The sequence below is a fragment of the Pseudopodoces humilis genome, chromosome 1, assembly GCF_049639895.1.
Source record: "Pseudopodoces humilis isolate 2021_Gansu_Grassland_sample_001 chromosome 1, ASM4963989v1, whole genome shotgun sequence".
NCBI lineage: Eukaryota > Metazoa > Chordata > Aves > Passeriformes > Paridae > Pseudopodoces > Pseudopodoces humilis.
This window is the reverse complement of record NC_142200.1, coordinates 60,786,073-60,801,041: the sequence shown is the minus strand read 5'-3', so window position 1 is coordinate 60,801,041 and position 14,969 is coordinate 60,786,073. Positions and strand designations below refer to the sequence as shown.

The window sequence follows — 14,969 nt, the reverse complement described above, 5'->3', positions numbered from 1 at the left end:
GATGTACCTGTCACTCTTAATGCTCTATGAGGTAATGAGAATGCATAATTCTGAAAAATCTCTCTCATTGTTCATAGAGCAGTGTTTTCTGCAGGTGGCAGGAGAAGCCCATCTTGTATCTGAGCAGCTGTCGTCATGCTTTTGACATTATTTCATTTGGTTTATGCGTAACTCGTGTTCCTAGAATCAAACCCAGCCCTTTTTTCTTTAACTGATCTATATTTCATATCGTTCTTTCTTTTATCATGACCTACCTACAACATTTCAAGGCTGTTTGTTACTTAGTTTTTTTATAGGAAACATCTTATGCAAATCTGGTATCAGTATAGGGTCCATTTGCTACATAATGTTCTCACATGAAAGAGGTGTTATATGAAGCTGTTTGTTGTGATGCTTCAAACTTCTTGACCAACATCTCTTTTGGTTCTCTCACAATGGTTGTTTTAACTGTCAATCCATACAATTTTTTGACTTCTCTGAAAAGAAAAAAATATGGAGCTCAACCAACTTCCCTCTATTCCAGTGTTAAAGATAGTTACTATACTGGCCCTAAGTTAGCCAGTCTGAGAGGAATGGATATTACTCAGCTAAGAGTTTATTATTCCAGGAGTGAAGCTTCCACTGCTGTGTATAACCATAGGTTGAGTTTAATCTATACAAGCTACTCAAGTGGGTGTCTAGAGTAGGTCATAGAATCAGAGACCGGTTTGGGTTAAAAGGGACTTTTAACCATCTAGTTCTACCCTCCTGCCATGGGCAGGGATACTTTCCATTAGACCATGTTGCTCAGAGCCCCATCTAAGCCCCAGCTGGTTCAAACTACCTGGCCGTGAACTCTTAAAATGACAGGGCTTCCTTAGCTCAGGGAAATTGTTCCAGTGCCTCATCACCTTCATGGTAGAAAGTTCCCTCTTTAAGTCAAATCTGAATCTGCTCTCTTTTAGTTTAAAACTGTTGATCTCTCTGCTTCACTACAGGCCTTGGTAAAAAGTCTTTCCTAATCTTCTAAGCCATCTTTATATGTTAAAAGACTGCTGTAAGGTCTCCCTGGAGCCTTCTGTAGGCTGAACCACCGCAGCTCTCTCAGCCTGTCATCACAGGAGAGGCACTCCATCCCTCTGACCATCTTCATGGCCCTCCTATGAACTGTCTTCAACAAGTCCATGCCCTTCTTCTTTTGGAGACCCCAGAGCTGTACACCCCTCTCCAGGTGGGATCTGACCAGGGCAGAGTAGAGGGGCAAAATCCCCTCCCTCAGCCTGCTGGCCACTCTGCTTTTGATGCAGCCCAGGTTACAAGCACATTGTTGATTCACATCCAATTTTTCTTGCAGCAGTACCCCCAAGTCATTTTTTGCTGGGCTGTTCTCAATCCATTCATCCCCCAGCCTGTATTGGTACCATGGATTGTCCCAGCCCCAGTGCAAGACCTTGTGTTTAGCCTTGTTGGACTTCATGAGGTTAAGATTACACTGGTGATAGACCTGTCAAAACAGCTCCTTATTCTTACTTAAGCTTGGCAGGGGGAGAGTAGAGGGGTTGTTTTTTACTGCAAAAACTATGATGTCCTCTGAAGAGAATGCTAAAGAAATTATAGAAATGTAAAAGGCATTCATGTTCCTGAGAGTATTTTGTAAGACTTTAGTAAAGCAATTTAAGCTGTGATATCCTAATGATTTTTATTATTTGCATACCACTGCAGTAACATGGGAATTAAAATAAATGCCCTTGATGATTTGTAAGAGACAGTGGGATTCCTTTCACTCTGCAGTGTTATTTGCATATGCATTTTTTTTCAGGGTTATGCAGAACATGTTTAAACTTCTACTGGTGTAAAATGCTGTGGGAGGTAAACTTACAGCCAGTATGTAAACTTGCAGTTTGTTTTAGGCCAGAATATTTTGTATATACTTCTGAGAAGTCAATAACTGTATGAATGTAATATTAACCCAGTATTGGGTTACTGTATGTTTAAAAGTTGTGACCCTCTATCAGTTTGTTTTTCTTCAGCATTTGGACTAATGCTCTCAGTTGGATTGCTAGCCATGCCTATTCAAGAATTCAACAGCTGGCACTATTAGGTTTGCTGCTGACAGGTATTTTTTAATTCTGTATATGTGACGTACTTACAACACAAGAATTCAGGAGAGCTGCATAGTGCAGTTGTTCTTATCATGAATTTCATGTTGGTCGGAAGTGATGGTAACTGTGTGTTTTGATGAATGTCATTCCTCATCTAAAATGAATCTGAAGATGTTCAGATGTTTTCTCAGTTTACTCTCTATTAGGATTCTGTTTCCATCATAAGATGATCTTTTCACTGGAAAGGCATCTGGGGTTCAGAGGCTTTGGAGTTGAAGTTTGATGATCCAGGGGACTCTTACAGGGACAGATTTGTTGTATGAGCAATATATGTTGTGTGTTGCATAGAAAGACCTTGTGGCTTAGACACAAATTGAAAAAGTAGGGCATATATAAGAAGGCAGTGAGCAGACAATGCATTTCTGTACTGATATCTTGTACCAGAACAAAATATTCTTCCATTCTCATAGGAGTTCTTCTATAGGGCAGCACACCTCTTAGGTTTTTTGGCTTTTTTATTTTTCTTGTGTGTGCAAAGAGCTCTATGATGTGTTGATATTTCACATTGCAAAGAGTTTAATTCTGGAAGCTTGGATAAACCAGCTCCTGGCATTCAAAACCAGCCTCAGCAAGGTGTTAAACAATACCACTCCTTTTTCTTCTCCAGAAAGACGAGTCAGTGATATCTGAGGGGTAATCCTTGGGCATTGATCAAATCATGAAGCAGAACAGTTCCTACTGCTTCCTGCTATGTCATTGAATCTGTAGTGAGCAATACAGGTACAGCTTTATGTTTCTGTCCCACCACAGGCTTGTCTGGGAGGAGAATTAGTGAATGATGGTTTACTTTTTTTGAGGAGTGGCAAAGACGTCTGTGATCAAGCTGATATAGCTGAGATGTTCAGACACTTAAGTAATTCATGTAAGCCTGAGATTCTCTAAACAGACATCTTTGAGCTCCTGGGGATGTGGTTTACAGTTGGGTTCTGTGGGCATTTTAAATGATACTCCTGCTGAAAGGAGCACTTCTGCCCATCTTTCTCTCCTCAGGCTGTACTGTTTCCCTTTTGCCACAAAAAGTATTCATGAAGCTATGCAGTGAACCAGACTGGGCACCGGATTATGGGGAAAACTAAAACAACAAGTATCACCTTCTCCACAACTGAGGTTTAACCCACATCAGATAAACTCGTTGCAAACATGAGTGGGAGACAAGGACAGGCAGGACTATTTTTGTTGGATTTAATGCTGGTTTAGGATGTTTGAAACTACAGAGTTTAATTTCTCTCCTGCTTCTCTCTAGAAGGGAGTTGCAACAAAAAATGTAAAGGTCATGTTTGTAATGCAGTTTATAGTTGGTTGAGAGTGGTAGGTTTGCATACTGTCCTCATGCTCACCTGATGCCTTTGTTGAGAAGCTGCATCTGCAATCCTGCCTTTCTCCTCTGTGAGGGGAAAGGATCTCTTTGTCTCCTCATGTTTGGGACAAATCTTCAGTCTCCTGCAGCCAGTGTGCAGCTGATCTCCAGTCCGTGTGATTCAAGAGGGAATGTATAGCACTTTGCAGTGGGCAGGAAAGCCAAGTCAGGAGTTCAAAATAGGAATGTCCTCACAAATTGTTTTACTGATAACGTGTATCTAAATGACAACTTTTTTCTAAACTCTAGGAAATGTATAATTGAGGATGTTTAAGTTATGACTATGGTGGATATTTTGATAGGGGAAGGGCTGTGTGTGTAGTGTGAAAGGCTGTTGAGATCCAGGGCAGCTTACTTTAGTACTGCAAATGGGAGTGGAATAAAAATAAAAATCCCTCTTTTCATGTTCATCAGAGATAAACTGAGCAGATGAGCAACCTTAATTGCACTTCAGTATTTTTTCATTCTCTGAGAAGTTAGATGATACCTAATGACACAGCGCAAAACTAAATTTTATTAGTGAAGTACTGTAAAAGTGTATTACTGAGTTCAATTCAAAACTTGCCTTTAGTATTAAAGTTAAAATGTTCTAACAAATAATTATTCTTGTTTGCAGATAACTACTCTCATTAATCATAAGGATAAACCAAAGCGTTCAGACAAGACTCTGCAAGCAATCCAGCGAGTGGGCCAAGCCGTTAACCTGGCAGTCGGGAGATTTGTTACTGTGGGTGAAGCCATAGCCAACGAAAACCATGAATTGAAGGAGGAAATGAGTGTTGCCTGCATCGAGGCAAGGAGAGCAGGTATGTAGTTACTCATGAAATTGTACTTGTGCCATTTTTGGCACACTATTTTTAGTGTCAGGCATAATGTAAGAGCTTTATTATTTAATTGCTTAACCTTCCTCTGCTGGTTCATTCAAGGCCTGATCTGTTACCTGATTTTGTCACTTACTTTAATTACTGTCATCTTACGAATAGGGAATGGAATTGTGTGTTGGCATTGATTTTTATAGGATCATTTGCCACAAGGAATTACTTGACTGCTCTTTTTTATGATGTTACTACAGATAAAGAGCAGAGTGTTGGGAATACAACTTTAAAGTTTATTGCTGCCAAGTTAAAACAGTGGATTATTTTAAATTATTTGAGTGTTATGCTATTAAGGTCACTGAATTCCAAATCTCAGTGTTTGAATGAAGGTCAGTGTCAACCCATATTTCATCAGGACTCAGTAAGATGACTCACATCAGTATCTGATGACTTGCCTCAGTAGAATGAAAATCATATTGTGCTTGCCTTTTTACTGGATTCCAGTTTTGTTGCGAACTTGCTGTGTGTGTGAATTGAATGTGAAGTGTGGATAATTGAGCTGCCTTCTGTCACTCTCCTTCCCCCAGAAGACTGTCTAGGCAAATAGGGGGGTGCATTCTCTGATGCTGTAGGAGAATGTCAATGTCATGCTAGAAACTACCTTCCTAGATACTAAATACTATTCCTCGCATAATATTTCAGTGGCCCTCAGTAAATGCATATTCTTAGATCTGCAGTGAAGGCTTCAAGATGACATCTAGTAGAATGTTCCTTTTGTTGTTAGTGGGATGAGGTTTTGTCTTTTCTTTCAAATACTTTTGGATTATGGGAAATTTTACTTGAAGCTTTCCCAATTTGAGCAGGTGGGTGAACCTGCAATTGTGACAGACATTCTGCTCGCTGTGGCTTCAGGGAGACAATCTTGAGCTTCTGTGTGTCTGTATTTTATAGTCAGATAAATGACCTTTCAATAACCCTTCAACACTAATGTCTTGATGGATGGAGCAGTGTTCTACTCCAAGATGTGGGTTACTGTACTTGAAACTATTAAGTTAAAAAGGGGGCTTGGGTGGGTGTTTCGCTTTTATCTTTAGAATGACCTCAGAGTCCTGGAAAACTTGTCTTTGCTGTCCTAACTGGTGTATGTCTTGTTGAATCGCTGTTCTGGCCTCAGACTTTGGGGATACAGTTCATACTATTAAATGAAAAAAGAAGCTTAGAAATTTGGCATAGTGCTGTAAGAAATCCTCTGAAAATCCCTCAACAATAAGTCACAATGTCTAGAAACACGCTGATGGTGAGTGGTTGTTCTTGTGATTTGAAGGACTATTCTGGATAAACTTGAGTCTGAAAATTCCTAGTCGCTCCAGTAAACTTGGCTGCAAACAGAAATGTCCTAATTTAAAAGCATCCAATTTGTTATGTGAAGCATGTGTTTTCTCTTCAGAGATCCAAGTAAAATGCTGACAAGCCAAAATTGCCAAAGTTCACATCGATAATCTCAGCTGCTGGGAGAGCAGTGCAGTCTGAATCTGTTTCTTGACTTCACAGTTATGCTGTGGTTAAGTATCCCAATCACTGTATGCAGGAGGACCTCAGAACCTAAAAATAGTCAGCAGTACTTTATCCCAGCAAAATACTATAGTTCTTTCTCATTTTAAGTTTTATTTCCTGTGGTTCAGTAATAGCCTCAGTCTAGAGGAGTGAAGATATGGGCTGTTTACATTTCTGTCAGCCTCACATTTACTTTGGCACGTCTCAGTTGTTCCCTGCATTTGAGATCTAACCGACAACTTACATGGGAAATTCAGTGTAGCGAACATGTTTGTTCCTGGTTATTTGTTTGATGGAGGGTTTTTTGTGCCAATATTATCTCTGTGAGCTGTTCAGTGTTGGACAAAGTAACATCGTCCTTTGAGCGGATTAATTCTTATGGATAAATGTTGTCTGAACTCAGTTTCTGAACATGATTACTCAAGTGCCATTTTTAATAAGTTTGGTGTTTCCAAGCAAGGCAAAAAAAAAATCCTGGACAATTATAGCTAAGAATAGTGACCTGTATTACAGAGCCCTATGTTCTGAGGGCATAGGCTGCAGAAACCCCTTGCTCTTTAGGGCAGGGAATCTGGTAGAGCTGTTCATACTTTTTTTTAGCCAATAAATTAGATTGTGTCTCAGAAATGGAGATTTTGTTAGGCATAAAAGATAGATTTCAACACAAAAGGATTTAGAACATTAAGCATCTCAGTTTCTGAGAAAAGTAGGGAGTCTTTAAATCAATTGCGTATCCTGCAGAGGCTTTGAAGGATGACAGATGTTGTATCTGTCTCTTATGAAGGGTATAATCAGTGATCTGAAGTGTTTCAGACTTGTTATGACTATTTCCTTGTAATAAACCTTGTAATTCGATTGACTCAAAATAGAATCCTAAAACACTGCAGAGGGTCATGTAGCAGATTTTGCGTAACATTATTCTTGCGCAGTGTCAATGTTTACAATGACAGTATAGTAGTGGAATGTAACTTAAAGAGGCACATTTTAGATGCCCATCTGTGATTTTTTTTTTGGTCCTTTTTTTCTCCCTAAAACTAGGAAAGACCAGCTAATTTAAAAGAGAAAGCACATGTCAGGAATAAGTGTCATAACTTTTCCAGTATTCACTGCCAGTTGACTACGTAGCCCTAAAGGGAGACATGGAATAAAATAATGGCAATAAATAGCTCTCTCCTATTATTGCTTTGGGTTTTAGTACAGAGAGGGCTAAATGAAGAAGGCTGAAAAATGGAAATTTAAATGGATAAATGGAATCACAGAATAACTGAAGTTGTAAGGGCCATTTTAACTCCCAAGAATGGAGATCATGCAATTTCTTGTACACTTCTCATTTCTTACTTCTTTCTTGTGCCCTTACTTAAGGGTGTTTGTCCACCTTTGCTGTAGTGAAAGTATTTTCTTACGTCTTGTTCTGTGCTTCTTGTTTCATTACCATACATACTGGGATCAGTCTGTGTCTCTCCATACCTGCCCACTTGGGGAATAGATGTAGAGCGTAGAAAGCTCTGCCACTGGTCTTCTCTTCTTGGGTAAGAAGAAATTTCCCCTCTTCAAGCTCTCCCCATATGTCACTGGCTCCACTATGTCAGCTGAGGTACTGAGAAACTCAGAAGTGGGCAGGGTACTCCAGATGTTGCCTCCAGGTGCTAAAAGGAAGGGAAGAATCGTTTCTGCAGCCTTCCAGGTGCAGCTGGCCATTATTGCTGACCCTGTTAAACTCTTTGTTGACCCCCCCCATGCCTTTCCCCACAAAGATTCCCTGTTGACATCTGATCTCAGCACGTAGGGCTGAGTGGTGTTACCCTGGCCCAGATGTGGTATTTACTGCCCCTGTTGGACTTCACAGATTTTTCTATCAGACCCTTTTTTTTTCAGCCTGTTCCTCTGTCTAGCAGCCCTGTCCTCCACAGTATCAGACACTCACCCACTTTGGTATTGTTCACACACTTGCTGAACATGCTGAGTTATCATCCAGGGAATAGTTTTCATGACTCCTGTCAGTCCCAGAGGAACACGTCTGGAAGTTGAGTGCCCAGTGAACTTTGTACCCATTATCAGCATCCCCAAGCCCAACAGTAAGGTTCATTTCCTACCCACATTTTTGTTCACTTAGTCCACATCCCTTGATGAAGTTATGGGAGATCATGGCAGGGGCCATGCTGAAGCTGAGATGCCCAGCATTCATTACTTTCTTTTTTTAAAAACAGTGTCATCTCATTGTAGAAGGCATTCAGATCAATAAGGGACTATTCAACCTGGCAGGTCTGTGCTGGCTCTTCCTGATTGCCTTTTTCTGCTTAATGTGGTAATGTCTTCCAAAATTATTTTAGTGGTAGTCCTAGAGGCTGATGTGGGGTTGACTAGCCCACAATTGCCTGAATTTTTCTTGTTAGCCTTCTTTGAGATGGACATGACAGGCGTCTTTCTATCATTTCTACCCAATTGTCATAATCTCTGTCATGATAGGAGAATTACAGTGACACTGAACTGTTTCTTTGACATGCTCAGATGTGTTTTTTGGACTGGTGTACACCCAGCTGGGTGTAGCTTCCCTAGCTCCATCCCTTTACTGTAACAGGTCTTGATCCTCATAGCTGACTCCCAGGGCTTAATTCCTGTTCCTGTAGTTGCAGATCTGTAGGCAGAGAACAAAGCCTTTGTTCTTTTAACAGAAGACTTGAGTTTCTGTGGCTGCCTGGAACTTTTGACAGGCAGATGTTGCAGATGTTTCAGTGTTCTCTGACAATTCTTTGTGTGGCTAGCTGCTTCACGTATGATTTGATTCATCCTCGAGAAGGTGAATCCTACAGCATAAGAAATGGGATAACGGTGTGCATCCTTTCTTGGTTACCGAAAGAACTTTGCATCTGTTTTAATTGTACTCTGTGTGTTTCTGCAGTATTTTATGTTGTCACAGATATTGTGAGGTCAAAGAAATAGATTAATCTGCTGAAAAAGGTGAACAAGTAGAGACTGGTGTGAAGTGAAATGAATTGGACTGTGGAGAAGGCAATGGCCAATGTGTTTTACTGTCAAATTATCTTACCTGACTGGAGACTTGTCCTACAGCTTCACTGGGAGTGCACCTGGCTGCCCCTCGCTCTTTGGACTGTAGCTGTACTTTTATAATTCCTCTTGCTTCTATCTGTTTTCAGGGCCTTCAGCTGTGGAACTCACTGTCTCAGACCGTACTATAGGACGGTATATTGGAATGACTCTGATTATTTGGAGCATGCCTTTTGTGACCTGGCCTGCTCCCAGAAAATGTACTGCCAGTTCCTTTCCATAATGCAATACTATTTCGGCAGCTTAAGGACCCAGGGGATTATAATTATCAGAAGAGAGAAGCACTATGAAATCTGGAGCTCTGTGGTTTGAAGGACTGTCAGGCCTTCCTTGTTCTATAGTGTGTGGTATTTTTGGAGTACCAGAATAATGCAGGTTCTTCAAATGGGAGCACTGGCTTTATCAGGCTTTTGGAGTATTTTGCCTGCTTAGGTGAATTACCTTCACTGAGGTTTTGCAGATGAGTCATAGGGAATTTGATCAAATCTCCTAAATTTTATTTTTAAGGACAATCTGTAGGTCAGGTGTAGGTTGATCACCTTTTCTTGCACACTGACAGAAATCATGTATCAGAGCTTGCTCCTTCTCTGGTTACAGACTAGCAAAATGCTCTGTCTTTCCTGTATTGCATTACTATCTAGGGTACTCCAAAAGATTAAATTGGATAGGGTCTGTGTTTCTTTCTCAGATAAGGAACCCATTAGCTGCAGTGGATGTAGAGTTTTTACCTGCATAAAAAGTAGAAGTGGTCAATTAAGCCTGTTTAACTATCTATTTAACTAAATGCAAGTTGAATAAAAAGATGGTGATGAACTGAAAATCAGCACTCCTTTGCCTTTTTTTCCTCTCCTGTCTCTGACAATGCTCTGTTTAGTGGCCCTCCTTTGAATGTAAAGTGCACTAGTCTCACAATCGTGCTTCAGTCCTCTGAGCTGTAAAGTTGCTGTTTGGAATCTCTTTATTATTCATGTCTGAAGACTTCTCCAGGAATAGGAAACCCATAAATTATGGGAATGCTAATTGAAATTTGGAAGGTGGTGGGGAATTTGTAGCTCTTTCTTCCTTGCTGCATCCCACTCTTTCAGTGGATTGATGCTGCAAGTGTGGACATTGGTTTGACTTTAGCTATTAAAATCAGAAAAATGCCTCCCATGAATGTGTTCTCCATCCACACTCCTTAATTTCACCCATCACTCCCCCCTCCCCCCTCAAATAGCTGTAGATTACTGTAAGAAAATTAGTGTATGTTACAGATGGAAGAAAAAGGTAGTAGTGAATAGTAATCCACATTTAAATATGGAGAGGGTGCCACCAACAGTCAGTCGAAAGAAGTGAAATAAAAAGAGTTGTAGTTAGCTCTGAAATTGTCTTAGTCTCAAAGGTAAAAGCTAAGAATGCTTAATGGCCCAATATCTTTCTTCTAAGTATATAAAATCACTTTATTCTTTTTTTTTCCCTTCTAGGTGAAACAATTGCACAACTTACAGATGTGGCAAGCTTGGATCATCCGGAATCTGACAGCCACATAACAATCTTTACAGACAAAACGGGTGTGGTAAAAGCTGCAAGGTTATTGCTTTCTTCTGTCACAAAGGTGCTGGTGTTAGCAGACAGAATTGTTATTAAGCAAATTATAACTTCCAGGAACAAGGTATTGTAGCTTCGTTTCTGTTTTGTTTAACTAATACCTGTAGAGAGTGCAAAAGAGTGATGTTAAATTGTCATTGTCTCTCTGGTGGAATTATAAAGTAAAGAGATAAAAATTAATGTCTTGCACATGTTTACTTACCAGATATATGAAAGGGGATGGCTCTAAGTCAGTAGGATAAAAATAACAATTTTCAGTGATTCTGCATTTTATGTCACACACATTGCTTTATTCTTATTATGCTTATTATGCTGGAGAAGATGCTTTGTTACTGCTTATTTAACTTCAAATTTGCTGTGTGGTGAAAAGTGTGTCTATTGGTAAAATGGTCAATAAATCTACTTGCTAATGACAGGATGTTTGTACTGTCAGGATCAAGATAAGGAGAGCGTTATGGCATCTAAGCAAAAAGCTGTGAGGAATGCACATAGAAGTCAATACCAGTGAAATGAGGTTTACAGATTAAAAGGTTTTTGTGCAGTTTAACTTAGGTCTTGAAACTTAGGATGAAACTACTTGGTTGGTTTAAATAATGTATGAAGGCCCATTTAACCTCAAACGTAATCTATTTCATGCAGTGGAGACTTCACTCTCTTGCCTTTAGGATATTCTTCCATTTTTCTTCACAATGTGCTAAAACAAAAATAGAAAAATCCTGTTTGAAAAATGAGAACCTGATAAGGCCTGGGGTTTTCCATTAATTTTGTGCTTGTAATCCAGAGTAGTGCCCTTCTTTCCACTTTTGACTCCTCATACTGTCTCTATTCCTTTGTCCCAGTTTCCTTTCCAGACCTGCCGGTCTCTTTGCAGCACCTAGATCCAAGACACTTAGTTCAGTCTAGGATTCAAAACCAGCAAAATTACCTGCTTCTCTCTGGCTTTGGACTTGGCAGCACTGATCTGCTGTCTCTGTGCTCATTTCTTCTCCCAGTGGTTGACTCGGTTGGTAGCAGTTTCATCAGTCTTGGTTTGCTGGAGTTCCTTGCAGCTTTGGTCTTTTTTTGCACTGAAGACCAGAATGGTGCATTTAATACCTTTTGCTGCTTTTCTGCTGTCGTCTGCAGTCCTGCAGTAATCCTAATATATTTACCTTTCTCAAAGTGGTAGGTTTAGGCTGTGGAGCAACTATGCAAATGTGTGTCATGAAAGGATAAGGAGGGCTATATCCTTCCAGGAGCATTCTGGGTTTCTGATAATTTTAAATATATATGAAAATATTGTCATTTATACACCAATGTAAATATAGTAAGCATAGGTGCAGCATTTAATTTTGAAAGCATTTCAAGCAATCTCATAGTCCAAAGTGTATCTGACTCTGACTGCCATAGTCATAGAGTTGTAAAATATCCTAAGTTGGAAGGGACTCAAGTCCAGCTCCTGGCTCTGCACAAGACACCCCAAGAGTAACACCATGTGCCCAAGAGCATTGTCCAAACACTCCTTGAATGCTCAGCCTTGGTGCTGTGACCACTTCCCTGGGGAGCCTGTTCCAGTGCCCAGCCACCCTCTGGGTGAAGCACCTTTTCCTGATAAACAATCTAAACCTCCCCAAATAAATCTTCAGGCCATTCCTTTGGGTCCTGTTACTGGTCCTGTCACAGAAGAGATCAGTGCCTGCCCTTCCTCTTCCCCTCATGAGGAAGCTGTAATTGCAATGAGGTCTCCCCCTCAGTCTCCTGTTTGGCAGGCTGAACACTCTAAGTGACCTCAGCTCCTCCTCATACAGCTTCCCCTCGAGATCCTTCCCTATCTTCGTAGCCCTCCTCTGGACACTCTCTAATGGCTTAATATCTTTTTTATATTGTGTCACCCAGAACTGTCCCCAGCACTTGAGGTGAGGCTGCCCCAGTGCAGAGCAGAGCAGGAAAATCCTCTTCCGTGCCTGACTGGCCATGCTGTGCCTGATGACCCCCGAACACAGCTAGTCTTTGTGATCTTTGGGTTTTAGTGCATTTTCCTTTCTGTGCATAGTGCACATTTGGGAAAGTCTGCTTTTGTCTGTAGTAGCGGTAGAACAATGCACATCTCTAGGACCAGATTAAACAAATGATGGTGTCTTTTACAGGCCTAATATTTATATATGCCCTAATTTTTATAGAGCACACTCCTGAAAAGTGTGTCAGACACCAATATGATGGATAACAAAGAGGTTCTTCTTGTAGGAGACAGGAAATGTGGTAGTGGGGTAATATGGACAGGAATTTAAGAAGCGCACACAAATACTCTAAGACAGTGTAGCAAATATGGCAAAGAGGATGGAAAGGTAGGAAGAGAATCATCACTACTGCCAACTGGAGAAGATCCTGGCTTCTTGAAGTACGTCACTGTTCCAGAAGATCTCAGCTCCATTTTTATCTGAAGAGACTGAATGCCCAATGTTAAATTTCTATTGCCATTTTTTTTTACTGCCTATTTCTGAACACCTTTTTTTTTTTTTTTTTTTTTCCATTGTCATTTTCTTCCTCTTGTGAACAAAGAGTCAATCAAAGGCAAAGGATAGAAAAACAGATGAGTGGTTGAACATCTAATCTCTCAGACCAACAAAGTGATCGAGATCTTCCAGAATGTTGATCTGTTCTGGAATCCAGCCTCTGGCTGATGATCCCCAGTGATCCCCTTCCTGCTTCCACATTCTCTGCACCATATATGCTGTCCTTGTGTTCTTGGATCGCATACATTTTCTCCCATACCTGCCCACATCTTTCCTACCTCACAAAATCAGTTTCATTGTCCATCACACTTAGTCACTGCATCAGTGAGCTTAAGGTTTTGCTCCACTCACTGTCACCAGTCAGGTTAGGAGAGCCAGAACAATAAGCAGGGAAGTGACAGATAGTGGGGGAGTTGCTGCACTGTTCATTTTGGATCAAAATATGGATGTGCCCTGAAGTGATGTCAGCCCACGACTGCTGTCTGCAAGGCGACATTCATCCTGCAGCAGTAGCTGTGGAGTAAACACCTAGTGCTAATTTAGATGTTAAGAAGAGCTTAAAGCATTGGTTTTTTTACATTTTTTTTAACCTTTTAATTAAAAAATGTATGTCTTAATTGCTATCTGTGTGTTTCTTGTTGAAAAAGTTTTAAAATTAAAAAATTGGAAGACATCACAGGTATTTTGCATTGTATCGGCATTTGAATAAGCTTTAGACAAATTTAGAGCTGTCTACACAGTTTTTCGGAATGTCAGCTCTGCCTGGGATGTCTAGAATTATTCAGTGTAATGGAAATGCATGTGCTTTCACTGAAATTTTTATTGGACAAGAAATTTGTCATGAGAGAAACAGAAAACTAACAGAGTTGTTTGCAACCAAGGTCATACTCATAAAGTACTACATTTGCTTAAACCTAGAATAGTTGAGCATCATTAATATTTCTTTTTATCTATTTTCAGAAGAGAAAGTTGGACATTAGCTTGTATGTTTTATCCACATTTACTTTTCTGCATCCTCTGTTTCCCATTCCTGCGGTTCTCTCCTTCTTTCACTCCCATACTGCTATTTTCAAATCTTTATGCATCTCCCTTCTACGTCCTTTGTACTCCAGCCTTTCTCATGCATCAACACTGCAATCAGGAAAGGTCCTTGTTTCTGCAGCCTTTGTGGAACTGTCTGTCCAACATAATATACTCAGACAGATTGCTGTAATATAATATAAATATATAAATGTATAATATAAAGTAATATAATGTTGTAATATGATGTAATATTGCTTGATAGAGCAGTGAATTCCACAGTGGTTGCAGCGTTTAGTGGGACATTTGCTTTACTTAGGTTACAGCCGAGATTGCTGCTGTGCCACAAACAAATGAGTGCTTCTAGGAGAGTTTGGCAGGGAAGGGGGAGTTTGTCGTAATCAGGTGTGTACACAGCTTTTGTAGTTGTGGGGAAGATACTTTTGGCATAGAAGAGGAAAAATCAGTCGAAGACTCTCCCTTTCAAGTACAGTCTGTTAAATTTTCATGCAGTCTTATCACCAGTCTGAAAGACAATACAGAACTGCTTTGTGTTTTCCCCTCTGAACACATTTAGTGGATTTGAAAGATCACCTTGGGATTAGCAAGTGTGTGTCTAACCTGAAAAAGCAGATGTTAATTTCTGTTATAATCCATAATGTAGTGACTTCACAGGATACCTTCAGTAATCAGTAATTTATAAGCTGTATGATAGTCTTTGCTGAATGTTTAAAAAAAGGCTGATTTTACATGCTTTAATGTATATTGAGTAAGAGCTTGATACAACTTGGGTATATTTAGTTCTTTGTTTTATATGCAGCTAATAAAATTTTCCAGAGTTAGAGTTCTTATGGGAAGTATCAAACTATGTATTCATTTTCAAACTTCTTTGTTCAGTTTTGTTGAATTCTGCTTTTTTTTTTTTTTAATATACAGA

At 40.0% G+C, this 14,969-nt stretch overlaps 1 protein-coding gene across 1 annotated transcript in view; it reads left to right on the top strand.

Annotated features, from left to right (window-relative positions):
- CTNNAL1 (catenin alpha like 1) overlaps positions 1–14,969 on the top strand; it is a 56,444-nt gene that overhangs the window by 16,214 nt on the left and 25,261 nt on the right. Inside the window, exons 2-3 of the mRNA XM_005517347.3 lie at positions 4,115–4,304; positions 10,397–10,584. Coding sequence (XP_005517404.2) covers positions 4,115–4,304; positions 10,397–10,584 — 378 coding nt within the window. The remainder of the gene's footprint in view (positions 1–4,114; positions 4,305–10,396; positions 10,585–14,969) is intronic.